The sequence below is a fragment of the Geotrypetes seraphini genome, chromosome 2, assembly GCF_902459505.1.
Source record: "Geotrypetes seraphini chromosome 2, aGeoSer1.1, whole genome shotgun sequence".
Classification (NCBI taxonomy): domain Eukaryota; kingdom Metazoa; phylum Chordata; class Amphibia; order Gymnophiona; family Dermophiidae; genus Geotrypetes; species Geotrypetes seraphini.
The window spans coordinates 516,615,472-516,638,419 of record NC_047085.1 but is presented as its reverse complement, the minus strand read 5'-3'; the positions used below and the strand labels follow the sequence as shown (position 1 = coordinate 516,638,419).

General features: G+C 47.1%; 2 protein-coding genes across 4 annotated transcripts in view; both read right to left on the bottom strand.

The window, feature by feature from the left end:
• Positions 1-397: 397 nt before the first annotated feature.
• LOC117355015 (zinc finger protein 585A-like) overlaps positions 398-22,948 on the bottom strand; it is a 48,946-nt gene continuing 26,395 nt past the window's right edge. The window contains exons 4-7 of the mRNA XM_033932963.1: positions 17,865-17,959; positions 17,588-17,714; positions 4,522-4,881; positions 398-2,689 (exon numbers count right to left, since the gene is read on the bottom strand). Of these exons, the coding sequence (XP_033788854.1) occupies positions 1,833-2,689; positions 4,522-4,881; positions 17,588-17,714; positions 17,865-17,959 (1,439 nt within the window). The 3' untranslated portion in view covers positions 398-1,832. The remainder of the gene's footprint in view (positions 2,690-4,521; positions 4,882-17,587; positions 17,715-17,864; positions 17,960-22,948) is intronic.
• On the bottom strand, positions 2,689-21,065 carry LOC117354646 (oocyte zinc finger protein XlCOF6-like). 3 transcript variants are annotated; one of them, XM_033932479.1, is made up of 3 exons: positions 20,929-21,065; positions 17,588-17,714; positions 2,689-4,881 (listed from the first exon to the last, which is right to left on the bottom strand). In XM_033932479.1, exons 1-3 carry the CDS (start codon positions 20,950-20,952, stop codon positions 2,927-2,929), a joined length of 2,106 nt encoding a protein of 701 aa, XP_033788370.1. In that variant the 5' UTR covers positions 20,953-21,065; the 3' UTR covers positions 2,689-2,926. The 3 variants fall into 3 exon arrangements, with proteins under 3 accessions (XP_033788370.1, XP_033788369.1, XP_033788371.1); XM_033932478.1 differs by lacking the exon at positions 20,929-21,065 and adding an exon at positions 20,488-20,553; XM_033932480.1 differs by lacking the exon at positions 20,929-21,065 and adding an exon at positions 18,221-18,353.

Here is a 22,948-nt window from a genome sequence, read left to right as displayed (position 1 = left end):
TGTAATTCGCTATTGGTACAAAAAATATTGTATAACTAACTCCTCCCTTTCGTCCACGCCTCTCTCTCACCTCCACACACCCCCCCCCCAGTAAAAGGGGGGCCTTACAGAAACAGAGAACTGTTGCTGAACTTCCTTCTTTCAGCACGTAGACATGCAGCTGCTAATTAGAGGTGTTCGAGCTGGTGTCCTTGTAAGATGAAAAGTTGGCAACGAGATGGCCTTTCCACAATCCAGCTGTCTGGTTCCCATAGCTTGGTTGGGAGACAGGAAACCCATGGTTTGGTACCAAGTTCTTTCATCTCGTTACACCCACATGAGCAGAGCTCCAGGGTGTCTGGCATATGAAGTCTATGAAGTCATACAGCAGTGATAACAGTTCAGCATAACCTTGAAGGGATATCCTCCCAGCAGGGAAACAAGAACATCATTGTTAGCATTGCAAAGCTGAATGTTTACAGACAGCAAGGTACAGGCTGAGCCTTTATGTCTGTAGTGTCCAGCATACACAAGTGAAAATCTAGGTCTGTAGAGTCCAGTTGAATCATCCATATGTCCAGGATATACATGTCATTGTTGATCCATACTACTCTATCTATTAACAAATATATAAAGGAAAACCCTAACTACTCCCCAAGATTCCACTTTAAACTAATTATATAAAAGAATAGATAATTGAGATAGCCCTAAACTATACCCACCCACAATTAACTAATATTTCAATAAACCTCTTATAACCCCAAAACACAAGTGCATATCACCAAGGTTAAAACGTGGGGGGAAAAAACCCCAAACATTGAATAAATGTTTCAGAAATACTATTATTACTACACAAATTACTCCAAACAGGATACAGTATTGTAACCAAAACTAAATTATTACTGTTCTTCAATAAATTCAAAATTTACCTTCAAAAACACAGACAACTTCCAACACACAGCTGTCTACAGAGAAAACCCACCCAAACTCAACTGCTCTCCTTGGCAATTTAGAATACTAGCCACTTCTGATTTCCTGGAGAGAGAGCTGTGCTGTCCAGAATTCCTCAAGTGACATGTACAGCTCTGAATTCTTAAAGCTACAGAAATTTTTTTATAACCTTGGTTACACTAATAGCCAATCTGTCGATCAAATCGGGAAAGATTCCAGAAGACTGGAAGGTGGATAATATTACGCTGATCTTCAAAAAAGGTTCGGGGGAAGATCCGGGAAACTACAGACTGGCGAGTCTGACCTCGGTACCGGGAAAGATGGTAGAGGCGCTGATAAAGGACCGCATCATTGATCACCTTGACGGACACGATCTGTTGAGGACCAGCCAGCAGGTTTCAGTAAAGGCTGAAGCGGAGCTGACCACAGCGGCGCAGAATGGCATAAATGCCTCTGGGACCTTAGCACTTGTCCGGTTCCAGGGTCTTCCTGCTGAGAAAGCCAACTTGAACATCGACTCCCGGCACATGTGCTGCCGAGAGCGCCTGGCGGTGACATTCCACCCAATGAAAGAGTGTTCTCAACGCAAGCAGAGCTGAAAAATTGCTCTGAGAATAAGAAATTCTCCCTAAAAGGGACAATCTCTGAATAAAATAAGATAAAAGGCAAAACAAAAACACTCCTTCAGACATGCGTGCAGAAGTAGAAGAGAGTAACAGTAAAAATATGGAGTGGCCTCCTTCTGCAAATGGCATATGGCTAGTGGGAAACACCCCACATGTCTAGGATGCCTCACCTATCGCACTGGAAATAGAATTTAGCCCTCAGTGAGTGTAAACGATTTGTCTCCTGTGTGGATCTTCTGGTGTCTTTTTAGACTTGAAACTACATTGAAGCTTGTATTATACACATGTAAATGGTTTGTTCCCTGTGTGGATCATTTGGTGGCTCTTTAGATTTGAAATGTGAGTGAAGCTTTTATTACACTCAGTACATGTGTATGGCTTATCACCAACATGAGTCTTCTGGTGTCTTTTTAGATGGGAAATCCGAATGAAGCTTTTATTACACTCAGTACATGTAAATGGTTTGTTCCCTGTGTGGATCATTTGGTGTCTTTTTAGATGGGAAACCCGAATGAAGCTTTTATTACACTCAGTACATGTAAATGGTTTGTTCCCTATGTGGATCATTTGGTGTCTTTCTAGACTTGAAACATAAGGGAAGCTTTTATTACACTCAGTACATTTAAATGGTTTGTATCCTATGTGGATCATTTGATGTTTTTTTAGATATGAAAGCTGACTGAAGCTTTTATTACACTCAGTACAACTAAAGGGTTTGTTCCCTATGTGGATCATTAGGTGTCTATTTAGTCCTGATCTATCAGTGAATTTTTTATTACGCTCAGTACATGTAAATGGTTTACACCCTGTGTGGAACCTCTGATGACATTTTAGATGTGAAACCTGAGTGAAGCTTTTATTACACTCAGTAAATGTAAATGGTTTGTTCCCTGTGTGGATCCTCTGATGAGTCTTTAGATGTAAAACCTGAGTGAAGCTTTTATTACACTCAGTACATGTAAACGGTTTACACCCTGTGTGGAACCTCTGATGACTTTTTAGATGTGAAGCCTGAGTGAAGCTTTTATTACACTCAGTAAATGTAAATGGTTTGTTCCCTGTGTGGATCCTCTGATGAGTCTTTAGATGTAAAACCTGAGTGAAGCTTTTATTACACTCAGTACATGTAAACGGTTTTCACCCTGTGTTGGTACCTCTGATGACTTTTTAGATGTGAAACCTGAGTGAAGCTTTTATTACACTCAGTACATGTAAAAGGTTTGTACCCTGTGTGGATCCTCTGATGAGTCTTTAGATCTGAAACCTGAGTAAAGCTTTTATTACACTCAGTACATGTAAATGGTTTGTTCCCTGTGTGGATCCTCTGATGAGTCTTTAGATGTAAAACCTGAGTGAAGCTTTTATTACACTCAGTACATGTAAACGGTTTTCACCCTGTGTTGGTACCTCTGATGACTTTTTAGATGTGAAACCTGAGTGAAGCTTTTATTACACTCAGTACATGTAAATGGTTTGTACCCTGTGTGGATCCTCTGATGAGTCTTTAGATCTGAAGACTGAGTGAAGCTTTTATTACACTCAGTACATGTAAATGGTTTGTACCCTTTGTGGATCCTCTGATGAGTCTTTAGATCTGAAGACTGAGTGAAGCTTTTATTACACTCAGTACATGTAAATGGTTTGTACCCTGTGTGGATCATTTGGTGGCTCTTTAGACTTGAAACTTGGTTGTAGCTTTTACTACACTCAGTACAAGTAAATGGTTTGTTACCTGTGTGGATCATTTGGTGTCTTTTTAGTCCTGATCTATCAGTGAAGTTTTTATTACACTCAGTACATGTAAATGGTTTGTACCCTGGGTGGATCATTTGGTGGCTCTTTAGACTTGAAACATAAGTGAAGCTTTTATTACACTCAGTACATTTAAATGGTTTGTACCCTGTGTGGATCCTCTGATGAGTCTTTAGACTTGAAACTTGGGTGAAGCTTTTATTACACTCAGTACATGTAAATGGTTTGTACCCTGTGTGGATCCTCTGATGAGTCTTTAGATGTGAAACTTTAGTGAAGCTTTTATTACACTCAGTACATGTAAATGGTTTGTACCCTGTGTGGATCCTCTGATGAATTCTTAGATATGAAGAGTGAGTGAAACTTTTATTACACTCAGTACATGTAAATGGTTTGTTCCCTGTGTGGATCATTTGGTGGCTCTTTAGACTTGAAACTTGGGTGAAGCTTTTATTACACTCAGTACATGTAAATGGTTTGTTACCTGTGTGGATCATTTGGTGGGTCTTTAGACTTGAAACTTGTTTGAAGCTTTTATTACACTCAGTACATGTAAATGGTTTGTACCCTGTGTGGATCATTTGGTGTCTTTTTAATCCTGATCTATCAGTGAAATTTTTATTACACTCAGTACATGTAAATGGCTTGTTACCTGTGTGGATCATTTGGTGGGTCTTTAGACTTGAAACTCGGGTGAAGCTTTTATTACACTCAGTACATGTAAATGGCTTGTTACCTGTGTGGATCATTTGGTGTCTTTTTAGTCCTGATCTATCAGTGAAGTTTTTATTACACTCAGTACATGTAAACGGTTTACACCCTATGTGGATCCTCTGATGAGACTTTAGATGTGAAGAGTGAGTGAAGCTTTTATTACACTCAGTACATGTAAATGGTTTGTTCCCTGTGTGGATCATTTGGTGTCTTTTTAGTCCTGATCTATCAGTGAAATTTTTATTACACTCAGTACATGTAAATGGTTTATCTCCCTTGTGGATCCTCCGGTGAATTCTTAGATATGAAAGCCGGTTGAATCTTTTATTACACTGACTACATGTATATGGTTTGTATCCAGTATGAAACATTTTGTGTCTTTTTAGATTTGAAAGTTGTGATAAGCATTTATTATGTTCAGTGGATGTAATTGGGTTTTCATTTTTATGATTCCTTTTGTGCTTTTGGAGTTCTGAGAACAAGGGGATGCTCTTATTACCTTTAGGACTAATAAAATTGATGCTCCTCGTAGATGCAAATTCTTTTTGGTGATTTTTCCCCTTCTTCTTGCCATGGTGGAAGTCAGAAGCCACTTTATCACTATTATTAATTCGGACTGGTCTTTGGCCCTCTGGGATGCTACTGAGCTCCCTGTCATTTCTCTCACACTTAGTGACTCCATCCCTTGAGTCTCCTGCTGGGTTTCTCTGTTCCTTTGATTTCTGCTTAAAGTTCTCTGTGTGAATCCTCTTAGTTCCCTGGGAAATATTCTCACAGACATTTTCTGACTGTCTTTGGATTTCTTCTCTTTCTATGGAATGTTCTCCTTCTCTCTTCCTTTCTTGTGTGATCTCATGATCTGGTGGATATAAACAGAAGGTATTAATCATGTGTTAGAACAGTGTTTCTCAACTTCTTCAAGCCAAGTGCCCCTTAAGCCTAACAAATACCAACTGAGTACCCCCGCCCAAGCTCCACCCCAGACCCCACCCCCACAATACTAGTACTAATTCTAACGCAATTTCTTCCATCCATTTTTCATAAACTCACAACATAACCTTATTAATACATAATGGTAACCACAAAATTAAAGAAAATACAAAGCAATGCATAAACTTAAAAATGATAAGATGAAAGGTGGAGTCAACTTTCCGGATTTTTAAAAAATATCACCTGGCATTTATAATGCATCAGGGCGCTTTATGGATTCTTAATAAAACTATGTCTGATCCCCATTCGTGGCTTTCTCTGGAGAAAAGTTTACCTGGTACCAACACTCTTGCCCTTAACCTTGACAATGTCTTCTCCTCCAAAACAACAATCTAATCGCATTCTTAACTCAATGAATGTTGTACTTCGATAGCGTAATGAAGATCAAATGGAAGGACACCTCTCTGATCTCTTTATGGAATAATGACACCTTTAAAATCCAAAACGCTACCTTGAACTGGTCTATGTGGCAAAAATGTGAGAGATGTGCTTTGCAAGACCTCCTTAATCATAATAGATGGCTGACTTTTGATGAAGTCCGTGATAAATATAGTTTACCAGCCAGCCAATATTTTAGATGGCTTCAATGAAAACATTGCGTTTGCGCATCGTATCCCGATCTTCAAAAATTAAAGTCCACACCTGATCTCCTTCTGCAAATGACTACTATTACCTCTCTCAAAGGTGTTGCTTCTAAATCAGGGGTCTCAAAGTCCCACCTTGAGGGCCGCAATCCAGTCGGATTTTCAGGATTTCCCCAATGAATTTGCATGAGATCTATGTGCATGCACTGCTTTCAATGCATATTCATTGGGGAAATCCTGAAAACCCGACTGGATTGAAGCCCTCAAGGAGGGACTTTGAGATCCTTGATATAGAACATGTAAGAGACGTAACCTATACATCAGGGGTCCCCAAGGCCGAATCCAGTCAGGTTTTCAGGATTTCCCCAATGAATTTGCATGAGATCTATGTGCATGCACTGCTTTCAATGCATATTCATTGGGGAAATCCTGAAAACCCGACTGGATTGAAGCCCTCAAGGAGGGACTTTGAGATCCTTGATATAGAACATGTAAGAGACGTAACCTATACATCAGGGGTCCCCAAGGCCGAATCCAGTCAGGTTTTCAGGATTTCCCCAATGAATTTGCATGAGATCTATGTGCATGCACTGCTTTCAATGCATATTCATTGGGGAAATCCTGAAAACCCGACTGGATTGAAGCCCTCAAGGAGGGACTTTGAGATCCTTGATATAGAACATGTAAGAGACGTAACCTATACATCAGGGGTCCCCAAGGCCGAATCCAGTCAGGTTTTCAGGATTTCCCCAATGAATTTGCATGAGATCTATGTGCATGCACTGCTTTCAATGCATATTCATTGGGGAAATCCTGAAAACCCGACTGGATTGAAGCCCTCAAGGAGGGACTTTGAGATCCTTGATATAGAACATGTAAGAGACGTAACCTATACATCAGGGGTCCCCAAGGCCGAATCCAGTCAGGTTTTCAGGATTTCCCCAATGAATTTGCATGAGATCTATGTGCATGCACTGCTTTCAATGCATATTCATTGGGGAAATCCTGAAAACCCGACTGGATTGAAGCCCTCAAGGAGGGACTTTGAGATCCTTGATATAGAACATGTAAGAGACGTAACCTATACATCAGGGGTCCCCAAGGCCGAATCCAGTCAGGTTTTCAGGATTTCCCCAATGAATTTGCATGAGATCTATGTGCATGCACTGCTTTCAATGCATATTCATTGGGGAAATCCTGAAAACCCGACTGGATTGAAGCCCTCAAGGAGGGACTTTGAGATCCTTGATATAGAACATGTAAGAGACGTAACCTATACATCAGGGGTCCCCAAGGCCGAATCCAGTCAGGTTTTCAGGATTTCCCCAATGAATTTGCATGAGATCTATGTGCATGCACTGCTTTCAATGCATATTCATTGGGGAAATCCTGAAAACCCGACTGGATTCGGCCCTCAAGGAGGGACTCTCAGGTCCCTGCTCTAAATGGTACGCATTACTGCGACAGGCGTCTTCTGTGTCTATATCACAGCTCATGAGGGCTTGGCACCCTGACGTAGATATTTCTGCAGAAGATGAGGTTTGGCAGGAAGTGTGGACCAGAGTATTTAAGTCTAATCGAGCGGCTCCAGTACTTCAATCGATATATTTTCTTTTACATCGGTCTCACTGGACCCCACAGAAGCTTGCTAAATTCAATGCTGGTCCTGTGGGTAATCAGTGGGTACATTGCCTCATACCATATATCAATGCTCACACGTTATGGTGTACTAGGAGAAGGTTTGGAACACCATCTCTTCCATTTGAAAGATTTGCAGACCTTACATCTCAAAATCATTGTTCTTGAACAACAGGGCTTTACACATTCCCTCTCTGAACCAAATGCTTGTTTGCTCAACATTTTACTGTTTTTGGCTATTAAAAACATTTTGCATTGCTGGAAGGACTTATCCAAAGTGGAATTCATTGTATGGTGGAATACAGTCTGTTTAACTACCACATTTGAAAGTGTTATTGCGGGAAAACATCATTCCACTAGCTCATTCCTTAGAATATAAGAACATAAAGGTCTAAAGAAGTTCGATCACGTGACGCCATACTTCAAACAGCTACACTGGTTGCCGATGGAAGCTCGTGTAAAGTTTAAGTTCGCCTGCCTCTGTTTTAAAGTTTTCTACGGTCTAACCCCTAAATACATCACTGACCTATTCTCCTTCTCAGCCAACAAACACAAGAGAAGCTCCCACTCGCACTTATTTTCTCCCCCGATTAGAGGATGCAAACTAAAAAAACACCATGAGCATCTTCTCTCACATCAGGCTTCTCTAAGGGGTAAAGACCTAGAACAACTCCTATTGCCCACCACTTATGAGGTATTCAGGAAACGCCTCAAAACTCACCTATTCCTGAAATACCTAGACAGCTGACCCACTTCCCTCCTTCCCCTCTCTTGCCCTTTCTCCCCATTGTTCCCACATCCCTTAAGTTAACTCAACTTGTACATCAACTCAACTTGTACCCCACTAATCTTCTGTAAACCGCATAGAACTTAACGGTATTGCGGTATATAAACTGTTATTATTATTATCATTATTATTATAAGAATTTGCCTACGCTGGGTCAGACCAGAGGTCCATCCCGCCCAGCGGTCCACTCCCGCGGCGGCCCCTCAGGCCTATCACCTGTGCAGTGATCCCTGATAGAGAATGACACGGTGGCGGTTTACCCGCGGCCACCGCATTTTAGTCGCGGGTCACCCGCCGAAATGGGGAACGAAAACTAGCAGTCGCTGCGGTGACAGGGACAAGGCCATTCACCGCCCGTGGGGCGGTGAATGGTCTTGTCCCCGCAGTGAGGCATAAAGGATCGCGCGGTCCCCGCAGCACACACCCACCTGCCCAATCGATCCTAGTGTTTAGCCAGCTCTCTCCCTTCTCCTCACCTTAGTTTGTAGATTTTCTTTTTCGGCGACCCGCACGCTATCAGAGAGCCGCGCACCCGCTGCTGCTCAGTTTCGATCTTCTCCTCTAACGCAACCGGAAACAGGAAGTTGTAGCAGAGCAGAAGATTGAACACTGAGCAGCTGCGCATGCGCGGCTCTTTGGGAAAGCGTGCATGTCGCCGAAAAACAAAACCTACAAACTAAGGTGAGGAGAAGGGAGAGAGCTGGCTAAACAGTAGGATCCATTGGGCAGGTGGGTGGTGGTTGCGGGAACCGTGCGATCGTCGTGTTCCTGGCTCAAATTGGAAGGACGGAGTGAAAGGGAAAAGGATTCTGGGCCAAGGGGATGAAGACGGAAAGAAAAACCCACAGCAGGAAAGAAAGGGAAGGACAGGCAGGTGAGCCAGATGCTAGAAGCAAGGGGGGGGAGGGGAAGAAAGAGGGAAAAAAGCTAGATGGGGTTGAAAAGAAGAGAAACACTGGTATGGAAGAGGAAGATAGGGGAAATCTGGACACAGGAAGGTAACAGAAAGAGGGGAAATTATGTGCATGGGGCATAGAGACAGTGACATAAAGGGGACATGCCATGGGGATAGTATATGGAAACAGGGGGGGGGCAATGGCAGATACATAGGGGAGATATTAGAAATGGGGGGTCACGTGATGCAGCCTACCTGACCGGTTGTGGGAGCGGAGAGCTCCGTCCTGATCCCGCTAAAATCGGCTATTTCTCAGCGCTTTTCCACCCGTTCTGAACCGCGAGATCTTCGGGAGCAGTGCTGGGAGCCTTGTGCTGTTAACTCCGAAGTTCGGGGGCGCGTTGTCGTCGGGCATGCCAATTCGCTCTGCAAAGACCTCTCGGGATCGGCCTCAGTCTCCCGCTGTAAAAATGGCGGCGGAGCCAGCATCTTTCACCATCCCTGCGGGAGACTGGATTCAGGAAATTACCCGATCGGTTTCGGCTGCCCTGGCGGACCGCCTCAACAAACTGCAATCGGCAGTTGATGAGGTGCACGAAAAATTCGACTCCCAGCAGCGGCGCCTCACTGAAGTGGAGCAACGGGTCTCAGGCCAGGAAGACACGTGTGCGTCCTTGGAGGCTCAAATGTCGGCGCTCCGCAAATCCAACATTGACATGCAGGAGCAACTTGAGGAGTTGGAAAATCGCAGCCGCCGTAACAACCTGCGGCTGGTTGGTCTACCAGAATCTGTCGGAGATGCTGACCTGTACCGGATCTTCACCATATGGCTGCCGGAGACGCTGGGCCTGTCGGGCTCCGGCCTGCAATTTGACTGTGAAAGAGCCCACCGTATTGGCCCCAAATCGGGGGATGGCAAAAGAGCACGCACAGCTATTGCACGTTTCTGCAATTGGAGAGGCAAGGAAGCTCTGCTTAGGGCATATCGCAAGGCTGGAGCCCTGGAGTACGAGGGGGTGAAGGTACTGGTCTTTAATGACTATTCGGTGCGCGTTGCTGCCCAACGCAAGTTAATGTCACCTTTCTGCACTGAGCTTCATAAGAGGGGGATCCAGTTTGCCCTGGTTTTCCCTGCCAAGCTGCGGGTCTGGAGGAATGGTGCCACTGAGACCCTAACCACTGTGGAGGAGGCCCGCACCTATGTGGGCAATCTGGCAGCTCACCCTCTTCCTTGATTCTCAACCGCCGGGCCTATAATGTGCTTTGGGTGCCTCGGATGCTGACCTGTGGCGGACACTTGCCGCGCTGACTGTTGTTGTTTGTGTTCTGCTGGTTCCTGCTGGTGCATCGGTCGGACCCTCGTGTGGTCCGAGGATCCGAGGTTGGCTGCTTTCTATCACGCCATTTTAGACTACCTCTGGACACTAGCCCTCAGTTGTTGGGGCATGGCACTGCTTTTGAGACTATTTTGGCTTGATTTGGACTTATTATATCCTACATGTTTCTTTTTTGTTCGCTGTGAGGGTCCCGTTGGGGTGGACAGTTTGCGGGAGGGGGGAGGGTTCTGCTTTGGGTAGGCAGTGGGTTTGTTGGGGAAGGTGTATGGGTTACACGAATGGGGAGGGGTGGGGGAGGGTGGGAGGGGGGCGTGGGGGGCTAGGGAAGGTTGTTGGGGGGTGTATGCATGGGGTTTTGTATGTTGGTGTGATTGTGTTAGGATTGTGGTTTGGATGGAATGGGGGGGAGGTCTCGGGGGGGTGCAGACTTATGTGGTATCTGTTGTCTGGCTGCTGGGTCCAGCTGGGAGACCCAGGAGCGGTTTTTTCTATCTTTTCTCTGCTCGGCTCCAGTCCACCTAGAATTGATCCTGGCTGACCTTAAGATACTCACATTCAATGTGGATGGTATCAAGTCTCCTATTAAGCGATCGCGAGTGCTGTCATGCCTCCGCAAGTTGGGCGCGGATATAGCATTCCTACAGGAAACGCATCTCTCTCAGCTGGAACATACCAAATTACGCAGGGGATGGGTGGGGGATGTGTTCTCCTCGGCCTTTACGGGCCGTCAGACGGGGGTGGCCATTCTCCTTCACAAACACCTTCCTTTTCACCTTCATAAGCAAATTCAGGACCCGGAGGGCCGTTTCGTTCTGGTACTGGGAGAGCTCTGGGGTCTTAAGTTACTGTTGTGCAACCTGTATGCACCCAATGTCTACTGTCATAAGTTCTTCTCCACTGTATTGGCCCATATTTCACAGCACTCTGATTACAATTTAGTTGTGGGCGGGGATCTCAATATCACTGCAAATCCTGGTGTGGATTGTAAGCCGCCTCGGGCACGGACCCGGGACCACGACACACGTGGGGTAGGCTTTCTCACTCAACACTTAGAGCTGGTTGATGTTTGGCGTACTTTACACCCTTATGACATTGATTTCACTTTTTACTCACATGCCCACAAGGTGTATGCCAGGCTGGATTACCTCCTCCTTGATAAACGCCTTTTCTCTAGGGCCACTCACTCTGAAATTTATGAGAGCACACTATCTGACCATGCACCGGTGGGACTCCGTTTATGCGTGGCGCCGGCGGGAAGGACTTCCTCTTGGCGGTTGCCCTCTTCTTTGTACCAGGATCCGGAGTTCCGCATTTTCTTGAGGGCGCGTTGGTTAGATTACCAACTTACAAACGACACGCCGGATGTGGGCCCCGTTACATTCTGGTATGCTTCAAAAGCAGTGCTCCGTGGGCACATTATCGCTTATATCGCTGGCAAACGTAAACAGACGGAGGGGGAGCTCTTGAGACTATCTACTCGGTTGCACGCCCTCCGCCAATCCCATATCACCACATTATCGGATTCGGATCGGGAGGAGATGCGGATGGTGCGGGGTCAGCTGGAGGAACTCCTCAATAAGCGAACGGAGACCTCCTTGTACTATCAAAGATACCAGCTTTATAGGTGGGGAAGTAAAACGGGGAAGCTCCTGTCCAACTTGATCCGCCCGCACAAAAAGAGACAGGTCATCACTTCTATTAAGGACTCTAGGGGGGTTCGTCACGAGGGGGAGAGTCACATTGCCTCCCAATTTGTTCAATACTATCAGGCCCTTTACGGCCGCCGATTTTTGGATGCCGACGCTATGTCACAGTTCTTCGCCGACTTGAAGTTACCCCAGTTGTCGGCGAGCTAAGCCGCGTCTCTCAATGAGCCTATTATGGCGGAGGAGATCTCTACTACGATCGGCTCGCTCACTTTGGCTAAGGCTCCGGGACCGGATGGCCTGGGCCCGGAATTCTACCGGATTTTGGGGGACCTGGTGGCTCCTCCGCTCAGTAGGATGTGTAATGCGGTGGCGAGAGGGGACGACCCCTTTTCTGACAACATGGCCCATATAGTATTGTTGCCCAAGCCAGGGAAGGACCCTGACCTGGTGAGTTCTTTTCGCCCGATCTCTCTTCTGGACCAGGATATCAAGGTGTTGGCTATGACGCTGGCGCGGCGGCTTAATTGTTATCTACCGCACCTGATTCACCCGGATCAAGTGGGTTTCGTACCGGGTCGGTATGCCTCCATGAATCTGTTGAAAGTGTTAGGGGCCATTCACGAGCATAGGGGTAGGGGAGGGCAATCGGCAGTGGCGGGATTAGACATGGAGAAAGCGTTTGATAGTGTCTCCTGGGAATACTTATTTCAGATATTGGAGGGCTTCGGCTTTACGGGGAGTTTTTTGGATTGGATTAAAGCTTTATATACTAAACCTCGGGCCCGTATACTTATCAATGGGAGTTTGACGGAGGCGTTTGAATTGCAGCGGGGAACAAGGCAAGGGTGCCCGTTATCTCCTCTGTTATTTTTGTTAGCCATAGAACCCCTAGCTATCAAAATACGTCAGGCTCCGGAGGTTCGTGGCATCCTAGTGGGGGGACAGGAGTGCAGAATTAGCATGTTTGCGGATGACATTTTACTATATCTGGATCGGGCTCCCATACACCTGGAGGCGGCTTTGACTATTGTTCGGGAATTTGGGGCCCTATCTGGCTTGCTGGTTAATTGTAGTAAATCCGAACTCTTGCTGCTGGCTGGCGGCCCCGTGGAACCGTGGCATGCCTTACTACCCATCCCGCCGTCGCTTCATCCGGTCCGTTATCTGGGTATTTACCTCAGCACCAACCCGGCCACGTTTTACTCTATGAATGTTATTCGTCATCTTGACGCCATTGGGAAACTGTGCCTCCAGTGGCAGGATCTCCCTTTAGGTTTGCTGGGTCGAGTGGCATTGGTGAAGATGGTCATGCTCCCCAAACTGCTTTACCCGCTCCAGACAGTGCCGATCTGGCTTCGCCGCCCTGATGTCCTCCGCTTTCACTCTTTGATTTCTCGGTTTCTTTGGCGCTCTAAGGCTCCTCGTGTTGCTCTGACAAAGCTAATGTTGGCTAGAGGAAGGGGAGGGCTGAATGTCCCTGACTTACGCCTGTACAATGTATCGGCCCTACTGCGGTGGATTCACGAGGGCCACACCGGTGTAGCGCGTTACTTTCCGCGGGGCTGGGTTGAATCTTGGAGCCTACCTTTTCAGTTCTTCAACCTGCTTCATTCTCAACCGGACCATATGGCTCGCTCAGGGGGTCGCTCAGCCCTGTTGGCTCCATTTAGGAGGGCCTGGCAGTGGTGGCGGCGTAGGCAGGATCTGCCGGTTGCGGTTTCGCCCTTTATATTCCTTGAGGGTAATGCGAGTTTTCTCCCCGGTTGGGGATGGACGATATTCAGGGCTTGGGCACGCAGTGGATGTCGCACCATTTCCGATGTTATGGCTGTTTCGGGTGGCACTTTCCCCTCATTTCAACAGATCCAGACGAAATGGGACTTCCCCTCCTGGTACTTGTTTTCTTTTCTTCAACTCCGTCACTATTGGGAGGCCACCCGGCAGACTCATGCGCGGGGCTGGGACGCGGGGCCACTAGATCGGATCTTCGAAGCGACCCCGCCGGCGTTCAACCGGCTGTCTCACTGGTATAGTGTTCTCCGTCTCTCTGCCCAGGTTCCTGGGATGAGTGCCCTACGGGAGAGGTGGGAGGGGGACCTGGGTTTGAGTATTTCCGAGCCCCAATTTTTGGACTGCTTCCAGTCTCTTTACCTCTTCTCTAAATCGGCAGACTACCAGGAACTACAGTATAAAATCTTGCACAGAGTCTATATTACTAAACAACGGGGGGCTCAGATAGGACTTTGGGAAAGCGACTCCTGCAGTAAATGTAAATCACAGCCTGGCACGTACCTTCACTCTTTCCTTGAATGCACAAAACTCACTCTCTGGACGGGGCTGCTGGGCCTTCTTGACGTGGTTACTCACAGCACTATTGAGTGGGACTATGGCACTCTCCTTCTGGGCTTACAGGGGTCACTACGTGAACAGGGTTTCTCACTTCCGCAACGACGATTCCTTTACAATGCCATTCTAGTGGGGAAGAAGATGATTATGACCTACTGGGTATCCGAGGACACACCTCCCCAGGCCCACTGGCGGACCAAGCTGAGAGAGATGGCGCAATTTGAGATCCGCGCCTACAGTAAATCTAGTAAGTTAGAGCTGAGACACTATGTCGCTCTGTGGGAGCACTTGCTGGAGCTTCTTTCACCATGATCTCTTCTACTTGAGGGCTTTCTTTGGCCATCCTACTTGTCTGGAATTCTTCTATTTCTGCTGCTGTCTTCTTCACGGTTCACTTCGTGTTTGCACTCTCTCCGGGGCGGGGGGGGGTTGGGTTTGGGTGTGGAGGGGTAGGTGTGTCTGATAGTACAGTTTGTGTGGTGAATGGGTGTCTTCTGAGTGTCTGTTGTGGGGACTGGTGTGCTTGCTGACCGGTTTGGGTGTTGATGCCTGTGGGGAATATTCACAAAAATTTTATGGCTGAGGGTCTAGACGGGCTTCTCATCGTTGTGGGTTCTGGGAAGGGGTTTGTGTGTTCTTAGTTTTGGCCTCTTACTGCGCTTTGCCTTGCGTTTGTTGGCAGTGTTCAGTTGGGAGAGGCTGGTTCATGCTTGTTGTTGCTGTTCCTCTTATCTTCTGTGATATTGTGACATTGTGTATGTTTATGCTCAGCTTGTGGTCGCTTGTCCGGACCTTTTGCCATTCTCAATAAAAATACTTTGAAAAAAAAAAAAAAAAAGAAATGGGGAAAATAGCACAGAAGCGAGATGGTTTGTGGGGATGGGACAGGGACCGAGCTTGCAGGCTCCAGTGGCTTGCACAAATTACATTGTAATGTGCCATGAAAATAAGAGGGAGGAAGGTAGATAGATAGGCCACGCGAGAGGAGCTGAAGGGTAGTAGAAAGGAACAGATGGTAAAGGAGGGAGGGAAGGGTGGTGGTGGAAAGGAATAGGACAGACATTGAAGGAGGGTGGAGAGGAACAGACCCCGAAGGGAAATGTGGAAGACAGAGTGGGAAGAAGACAGATGCCAGACTATGGGGGAGCGGAGGGAAGAAGATGGGTGCTAGACCAATTGGAGAGGGGGGGGGTGAAGGGAGAGGCACAGTAACAGCAAGTGGAAGACGCAGAGAGAAGACACACAGTGGATGGAAGGAATTGAGTGAGAAGATGTGGAAAGCAGAAACCAGACAACAAAGGTAGAAAAAAAAATTATATTTATTTATTTATTTTTTGCTTTAGGATAAAATAGTATATTAGTTGTGTTGATAAAAATTTATAAACAAAGCCCTGCCAGCTGAACATCTCTTTCTCTAGTTCAGCAGCAGGAACTTTGATTTACAAGAAAGGAATAAGCTAAATATTACAGTACTAAGGCTTATATGGATACAGCGGGGACGGTGACGGGGCGGTGAATGGGATGGCAGTGGCGGTGACGGGGCGGTGAAAGGGATGGCGGTGACGGTGACGGGGCGATGAAGGGAACAGCGGTGACGGGGCGGTGCAGAGGATGGTGGGCCGGTGACGGGGGGTGACGGGGACAGATTTTTTCCCCGTGTCATTCTCTAATCCCTGACTATTCCTATAACCTAGCTCAACTGGAAGGCAGGGAGGGAGAGCGGCTACGAACTCAACACAGAAGGAAGGGGAGGGGCATGAACATGGTACACAGAAGGGAGGGAATAGAAAGGGAGAATTGATGGACATGAGTGTGTGACTGAGAGATGGGGAAAGGAAGAAAAGAAAATTGGGCATAGAGAGAGGAGTGAGGTAGAGATGCATGGAGAATATAGAAGGATGAGAGGGAGAAATGTTGGACAGATTGAAGGGGATGCAAGGGGGAGAATGATGGACATAGTGATGGAGGGAGAGATGTGGCATGGTGCTGAAGAGGGGTGACAGAAGGTGAAATGGGCATGGGGCTGGTGGGCAGCGGTGAAAAATGTTGCACATGATCCAGGGGATGAGAGAGGGAGAAATGTTGAATGTGGTAGTAGAGAGGGTGGGAGAAATGCACCCTGAATCTCTCTCTCTTTCCCCACTCACTTTGCAGCAAGGGTGGGAATGAGAGAAAGACAGATGGACAGTGAGAGAGAGGAGGGAGACAAGTAGCCTATAGGGGTGGAGGAGAGAGGGGATGACGGTCAGTCTAGAAGAGGTATGCAGGCAGATTGATAAGCTTAAGAGCGATAAATCCCAGGCACCGGATGGCATCCATCTGAGGGTCATCAAGGAACTGAAAGGGACTATAGCTGAACTGCTTCAACTAATAGCCAATCTGTCAATCAAATCGGGAAAGATTCAGGAAGACTGGTGAATGTTATGCCGATCTTCAAAAAAGGTTTAATGAGAGATCTGGGAAACTACAGACCGGTGAGTCTGACCTCGGTACCGGGAAAGATGGTGGAGACGCTGATAAAGCACAGTTACTTACCGTAACAGGTGTTATCCAGGGATAGCAGGCAGCTATTGTCACGTATGGGTGACGTCACCGACTGAGCCCCGATGCGGACGCCTCACAAGCAGACTTGCTTGAAGAAACTAGAAGTTTTGAGTCGCCCACACCGAGCATGTGCGAATGCCTTCCAGCCCAGCGTCGGGAGCGTCTCCTCAGTTCAGATAGCTAGCAGAGAAGCCAACTAGGGGAGGTGGGTGGGTTGTGAGAATAGCTGCCTGCTGTCCCTGGATAACACCTGTTACGGTAAGTAACTGTGCTTTATCCCAGGACAAGCAGGCAGGTATTCTCACGTACGAGTGACTTCAAAGCTAACCAAAATGGGATGGTGGGAGTATTGGCAATTTAGGAGAATAAATTTTGTAATACTGTTTGGCCAAACGGTCCATCCCGTCTGGAAAAAGTATCCAGACAATAGTGAGAGGTAAAGGTATGAACTGAGGACCAAGTAGTAGCTCTTCAAATTTCCTCAATAGGTGTAGATCTGAGGAAAGCTACTGAAGCTGCCATAGCTCAAACCTTATGGGCTGTGACTTTACTGTGAAGGGGTAATCCAGCCTGGGCATGCAGAAAGAGATACAAGCCGCCATCCAGTTAGAGATGGTACGCTTAGAAATAGGATGGCCCAACTTATTTGGATCGAAGGAGACAAAAAGTTGAGGAGCAGTTCTGTGTGGTTTGGTGCGTTCCAAATTGAAAGCCAAAGCACGTTTACAGTCCAGAGTATGAAGACTTTATAATGTTATCTCAATTTTATATTCTTTTAGCAATATTATCTCTTACCCAGTGACATCAGGGTCTCATAATTCTCTGCCATCACCTCCCTGTACAGCTCTTTCTGCTCTTCATTTAAATACTCCCACTCCTCCTGGGAGAAAGAGATAAAGATGTCCTCTAATGTCACCGGCATCTGAAACACAAACCAGAAACACACTCAGCGTCTATCAGGTGACCTCCCAGTGCTAGAGCTCACTGGTGAGGGGAAAAGTTTGCCCAGTGTATATAATTTAGAATCAAATAAGACACAATCCCAGAACAGGGTTATATTGCAAAGAGTTACAAAGTCCTGGAGAAAGAAAGTTCTACTACTGTATGTCTGGTTCTCTGATGATGCAGCAAAATACTGGCCACTGTCAGTGAGACCAAATTCTTCTTCTGGAACAGATTTGAAGCTTTGTCACACCTTGAGAACAGATTTTAAGGAATGTTTTGTTTTCTGTCCTTCAAGTCCTTCTGTCCTTCAAGTCCTTCAAGTTAATCATTTTAAATCATTAGCCACGAGGCTCTGAGGCTTTTTCCTTCCAACCAGTGTCTAGATCTCCCACTGACGGTTCTTTGGGGTCTTATTTATTTGGGAAGCCAGAGGGAGAAGAGGAGCAGAGCAAAGATGGCAGGATGCTCGGGACAGTCTCCTACCTGCCCAGAAGCTCCTGCAGGCATTGGCCACAATTAGTCTCTTGGAGGGAGAGACGGAGATTGGGAGCTGGATCCGCAAACGAAAGAAAGAACGAAACACTTGCTCTCCTGCTGCCCAGAGACTGCGGACTTCACAAAGGGGAGGCGGAGCTTCACAGTTGCACATTCAGACACGTCTTTTCTTCTTGGTTCAATCTCTTTTAGCACTGATTGGTCAGAATGGTTCATGCGGCGGGAAGGATAGAAGGATCCGCCCTCTAGTGTTGATTGGAGGGGGGGATACAAGAAGGCGATTCAGTTCCCTCTGCTACTCATTGGTCAGAATGTTTCTGGGGCGGGAAGGATAGGAGGATCCGCCCTCTAATCCTGATTGGGAGAGCGAGGGGAGAAAAGAAGGCGATTCGGCTCCGCCTGCTACTTATTGGTCAGAATGCTCCTGGGGGAGTTTATGCTGGAAGAGAGGGAGGAGCCAGGGCTGGGTTGCTGGGCAGGAGTCTCCGTCCAGCTCTTGGCTCCCTCCTGAGGGGCAGTTTGGTCTTTGCTTGTTAATTCGGCCCCCTCAGAAAGTGATCTGGGGCTCTGGGACACTCTCTTGCTCTTCACAAACATGGACATGCTGCCTCTCTCTCTCTGCTTCTACTACATGGGCTTAGTCAGGGCCACCTTCCCATCTGTACCCGGCTCTTCCCACCATCACATACATTTTCAAGGCAGACCCCTCACTCCCCCCCAACCTCTGGTCTAGTGTAGGTTTGCCAAATTTCCTCTTTAAAAAAAAGAGGGATGGGGAAGATGGACTTTTGGGGAGGACAGAGGGGGCAGGAGAGGGGGAAATGGCAAAAGGGGTAAAAGGAGGCAGGGAGAGATGGTAGAGGTGTAAGGCTAAATAGATGTTATAAACTGTCAGGTAATCAGATAAACAATTGCCTGGCACTCGTGTCTAGGAGTAATACCCAATGAAGCACAGAGCTCAGACCTTTGAGACCAAAGTATATCTGAAACTTATTTAGTACTAAAAATAAATGCAAGTCTTATACTTGATGGAGGGAGCAAAATGGGGTGAGGAAGAGATGTACAACTCAGAGATAGCGGGGAGGTGAGATAGGGACAGGTGGAAGGGACGAGGACTCAGGGCCAGAAAGGAGAGGAAGGGAGAGATGTCAGATCTGGGAGAAGTGGCTATAAGGGCAGAAAGGACAGATGTTGGCCTTGTGGAAGGGAGGGAGAGAAAGAAAAGAGGAAAGAAATCTGGGTTACAAGAGTGGAATAAAGGAGGGAGGAAGAGATGTACAACTCAAAGATAGCGGGGAGGGGAGATAGGGACAGGTGGAAGGGACAAGGACTCAGGGCCAGAAAGGAGAGGAAGGGAGAGATGTCAGACCTGGCAGAAGTGGCTATAAGGGCAGAAAGGAGAGATGTTGGCCTTGTGGAAGGGAGGGAGAGAAAGAAAATAGCAAAGAAATCTGGGTTACAAGAGTGGAATAAAGGAGGGAGGGTTGATGCTATAAATCAGGGGTGTCCAACCTTTTGGCTTCCCTGGGCCGCATTGGCCGAAAAAAAAAATTCTGGGGCCGCGCAAACGCTGCAGCAAGACAGAGGAGGGAGACAGCAAGACGGTAAACACCCGGGGGCAGCAGAGGAAAATAATCTAGACGGCTTCAAAGGCCTTCTTAAGAGCCATTTATGAGAATAATCTTTTTATTATGGCAAAAACAATACAAGTTACATGTTCAATAGACGTGGGGTCACAGAATCCCCAAAGTTCTCTTAAAGAAGTCCGATCCCTGATCTGAGGGGGCTCCATTTGAAGCAGAGTGATCATTTGCATTCTCCATTCAGGGCTCCTACGAAGCCAATTCAGCAATTTGACTTTTCTCCCCATAGGAATCTGCCATTTGACATTTCAATCTTCCTCTAGTTCCTACCAGGCAAAATGCAGCCTTTGGTCTCTCCTATATTAATTGCATTTCCTCCCCATCTTCCTTTACTTTAGTCCCATATGTTCTACATTAGATACGTTGTTACTGGTGATTTTATTCCCATTATATTTTATCTCGCTTAGAAGTTGAATAAGGGACAGAATCACATTTGAATAAACACTTGGGAAGGAATGAGTATTGGACCATGAGGTGAGGAGCGGCTGAATGGAAGCCCAGGGCTGCTCCTTCATCCTCCATTGCCCCAGCTCCAAACTAAGATTCACAAAGCAAACCGATCGGTTTGAGACCCCTTTACTATCAAATTTCCCTCCGGCTTGATTCACTTACCTCTCCTGCGATATGCTTCGAATCCGTGCATGCAAATGAGGTGAAACACATGCAAAGTAGGCTGGGACACGATTCACAACACTAAATTTCCAATCCGACTGGGCTGGCCGATCACCTGAAGAAGCGACTGATGGGGGACCAGTCGAAAACCTCTTTCCGACTGGAAGCCCTGCTGTCTGCTCTGCCTCGATCTTCACCGAATCTCTCCTGCTGCATCGCCGTTCTCCTGCCCTTCCCTGAAGCTCTTCTGCCCTGCCCTGCAAGTCCGTGGTTTTAACCCGCGGTTTTAAAGCGGTTTAAAACCACAGGCTCGCAGGGCTATAAACTAACAAAAAAAAGTTTTAAGTGAATCCCAGCCTAAGTCCCTTGGAGTGTGGTGGTGGCATTCCAAGTCCCCTCCCCCATCCCTGCCAGGAAAAGTGGGGGAGGGGGAGCTCCTACCTGAGCAGAAGCTCCTGCAGCCATTTGGACATTTGGGGCTCTTCCTCTAGACCAGGTTGGTTCTTGGAGTGAGAAGAAACTGGGCACTTGAGGCTCCAGCAGAAGATGGATGACTCTTTCCTTTGTTAAGCAGAAAGTTCAGCCCATCACTTTTTCCCGCTCCCACAGAAATTCTAAATAATGAGAACCAGATGGAGCTGAAACTCCTCCTCCTTTCTGCCTTCTCCATGCTAGGGGGAGTAACCTCCCACTCGTATTCCCGCCCCAGGAACCTTTCTGACCAATCAGCACTACAAGGCGCAGAACGTTCATTGTGAAGTTCCGCCCTCTCCCTTGTGACATCAACAGCCTTCTCGGCTCCTCCCAAATTCCTTTCTAATCCTGAGGGAGGAAATTCCCCCCAACAAACACTGGGGCAGCTACCAACAAGGGATCCTGCACAGGGAGAACCAAGACTGGGAGGTTGTTACAGTTAGAGAATGATATGCAGAAAAATGTGTCCCTGTCCCTGAGAGCTCAGCCTCTGTCCTTGCAAACTGTCTGATCCCATCTGCACAAGCCTTGACTAGTTATGATTTTATATTGAACTTATTAAATTATAAAAAGAAACTATTCTGTTCAATTGTCATTTTCTAAGTCTCACATAATACAGAACAAGGATCAACAAGGGAATGGGGACAGGAGGATGAAGTGACTTGCCCAGGGTCACGGTGAGCCACCAATATCCCCTCCACTGAGAAAACTGAACAAGCCACATTATTACCGAATGCTACATAGAAAAATAGTGTATTTTCTCCCTCCCTTTGCTGGCTTCAGTAGTTCATCCCTTTGGTTCAGTATCTTCTCTTTCCCTTCCCTCTCCTCTCCCTGCAGGCCCAACATCTCTCTCCCTTCCTTTCCAACTCCAGCTCCCCCACAACATGGGTCTAGCACCCTGTAACATAGAAACATAGAAATAGACGGCAGATAAGGGCCTCGGCCCATCTAGTCTGCCCACCCCAATGACCCTCCCCTACCTTTCTCTGTGAATAGATCCCATGTCACGTGTCTATCCCATTTGGCCTTAAAATCAGGTACGCTGCTGACCTCAATAACCTGAAGTGGAAGACAATTCCAGCGATCTACCACCCTTTCAATGAAAAAGAATTTCCTGGTGTCCCTGTGCAGTTTCCCGCCCCTGATTTTCCACGGATGCCCCCTTGTTGCCGCGGGACCCTTGAAAAAGAAGATATCTTCTTCCACCTTGATGCGGCCCGTGAGATACTTGAATGTCTCGATCATGTCACCCCTCTCTCTGCGTTCCTCGAGTGAGTACAGCTGTAACTTATCCAGCCGTTCCTCGTACAGGAGATCCTTAAGTCCCGAGACCATCCGGGTGGCCATTCTCTGGACTGACTCGAGTCTCAGTACATCCTTACGGTAATGCGGCCTCCAGAATTGCACACAGTATTCCAGGTGGGGCCTCACCATGGATCTATACAATGGCATAATGACTTCAGGCTTACGGCTGACGAAACTCCTCCGTATGCAACCTATGATTTGCCTTGCTTTGGAGGAAGCTTGCTCCACTTGATTGGCAGCCTTCATGTCCTCACTGACGATCACCCCTAAGTCTCGTTCTGCTTCAGTTCTAAATAGGATCTCACCATTAAGGGTGTAAGTCTTGCATGGATTTTGGCTGCCCAGGTGCATGACTTTGCATTTTTTGGCACTGAAGCTGAGTTGCCAGGACCTAGACCAGCGCTCCAGTAGGAGTAGGTCGTGCATCATGTTATTGGACATTGAATTTATGTCTGTTGTGCGTTTGCCCACTACATTGCTTAGTTTGGCGTCATCGGCGAATAATGTTATTTTATCTCGCAGCCCTTCAGCCAAGTCTCTTATAAAGATGTTGAATAGGATCGGGCCCAGGACCGAGCCCTGCGGCACTCCACTGATTACCTCCGTCATTTCGGAGGGGGTGCCGTTCACCACTACCCTCTGAAGCCTACCTCCAAGCCAGTTCCCAACCCATTTCGTC

What these genes read in the sequence shown, in the direction of transcription:
- LOC117354646 (XM_033932478.1), bottom strand. Translation starts at nt 20,538, where the DNA reads ATGTGTTTCACCTCATTTGCATGCACGGATTCGAAGCATATCGCAGGA. An exon ending in CGAAGCATATCGCAGGAGAG is followed by an intron (nt 17,715 to 20,487) that starts GTAAGTGAATCA and finishes TTTGTGTTTCAG; the next exon opens with ATGCCGGTGACATTAGAGGA. An exon ending in TGAGACCCTGATGTCACTGG is followed by an intron (nt 4,882 to 17,587) that starts GTAAGAGATAAT and finishes TATATCCACCAG; the next exon opens with ATCATGAGATCACACAAGAA.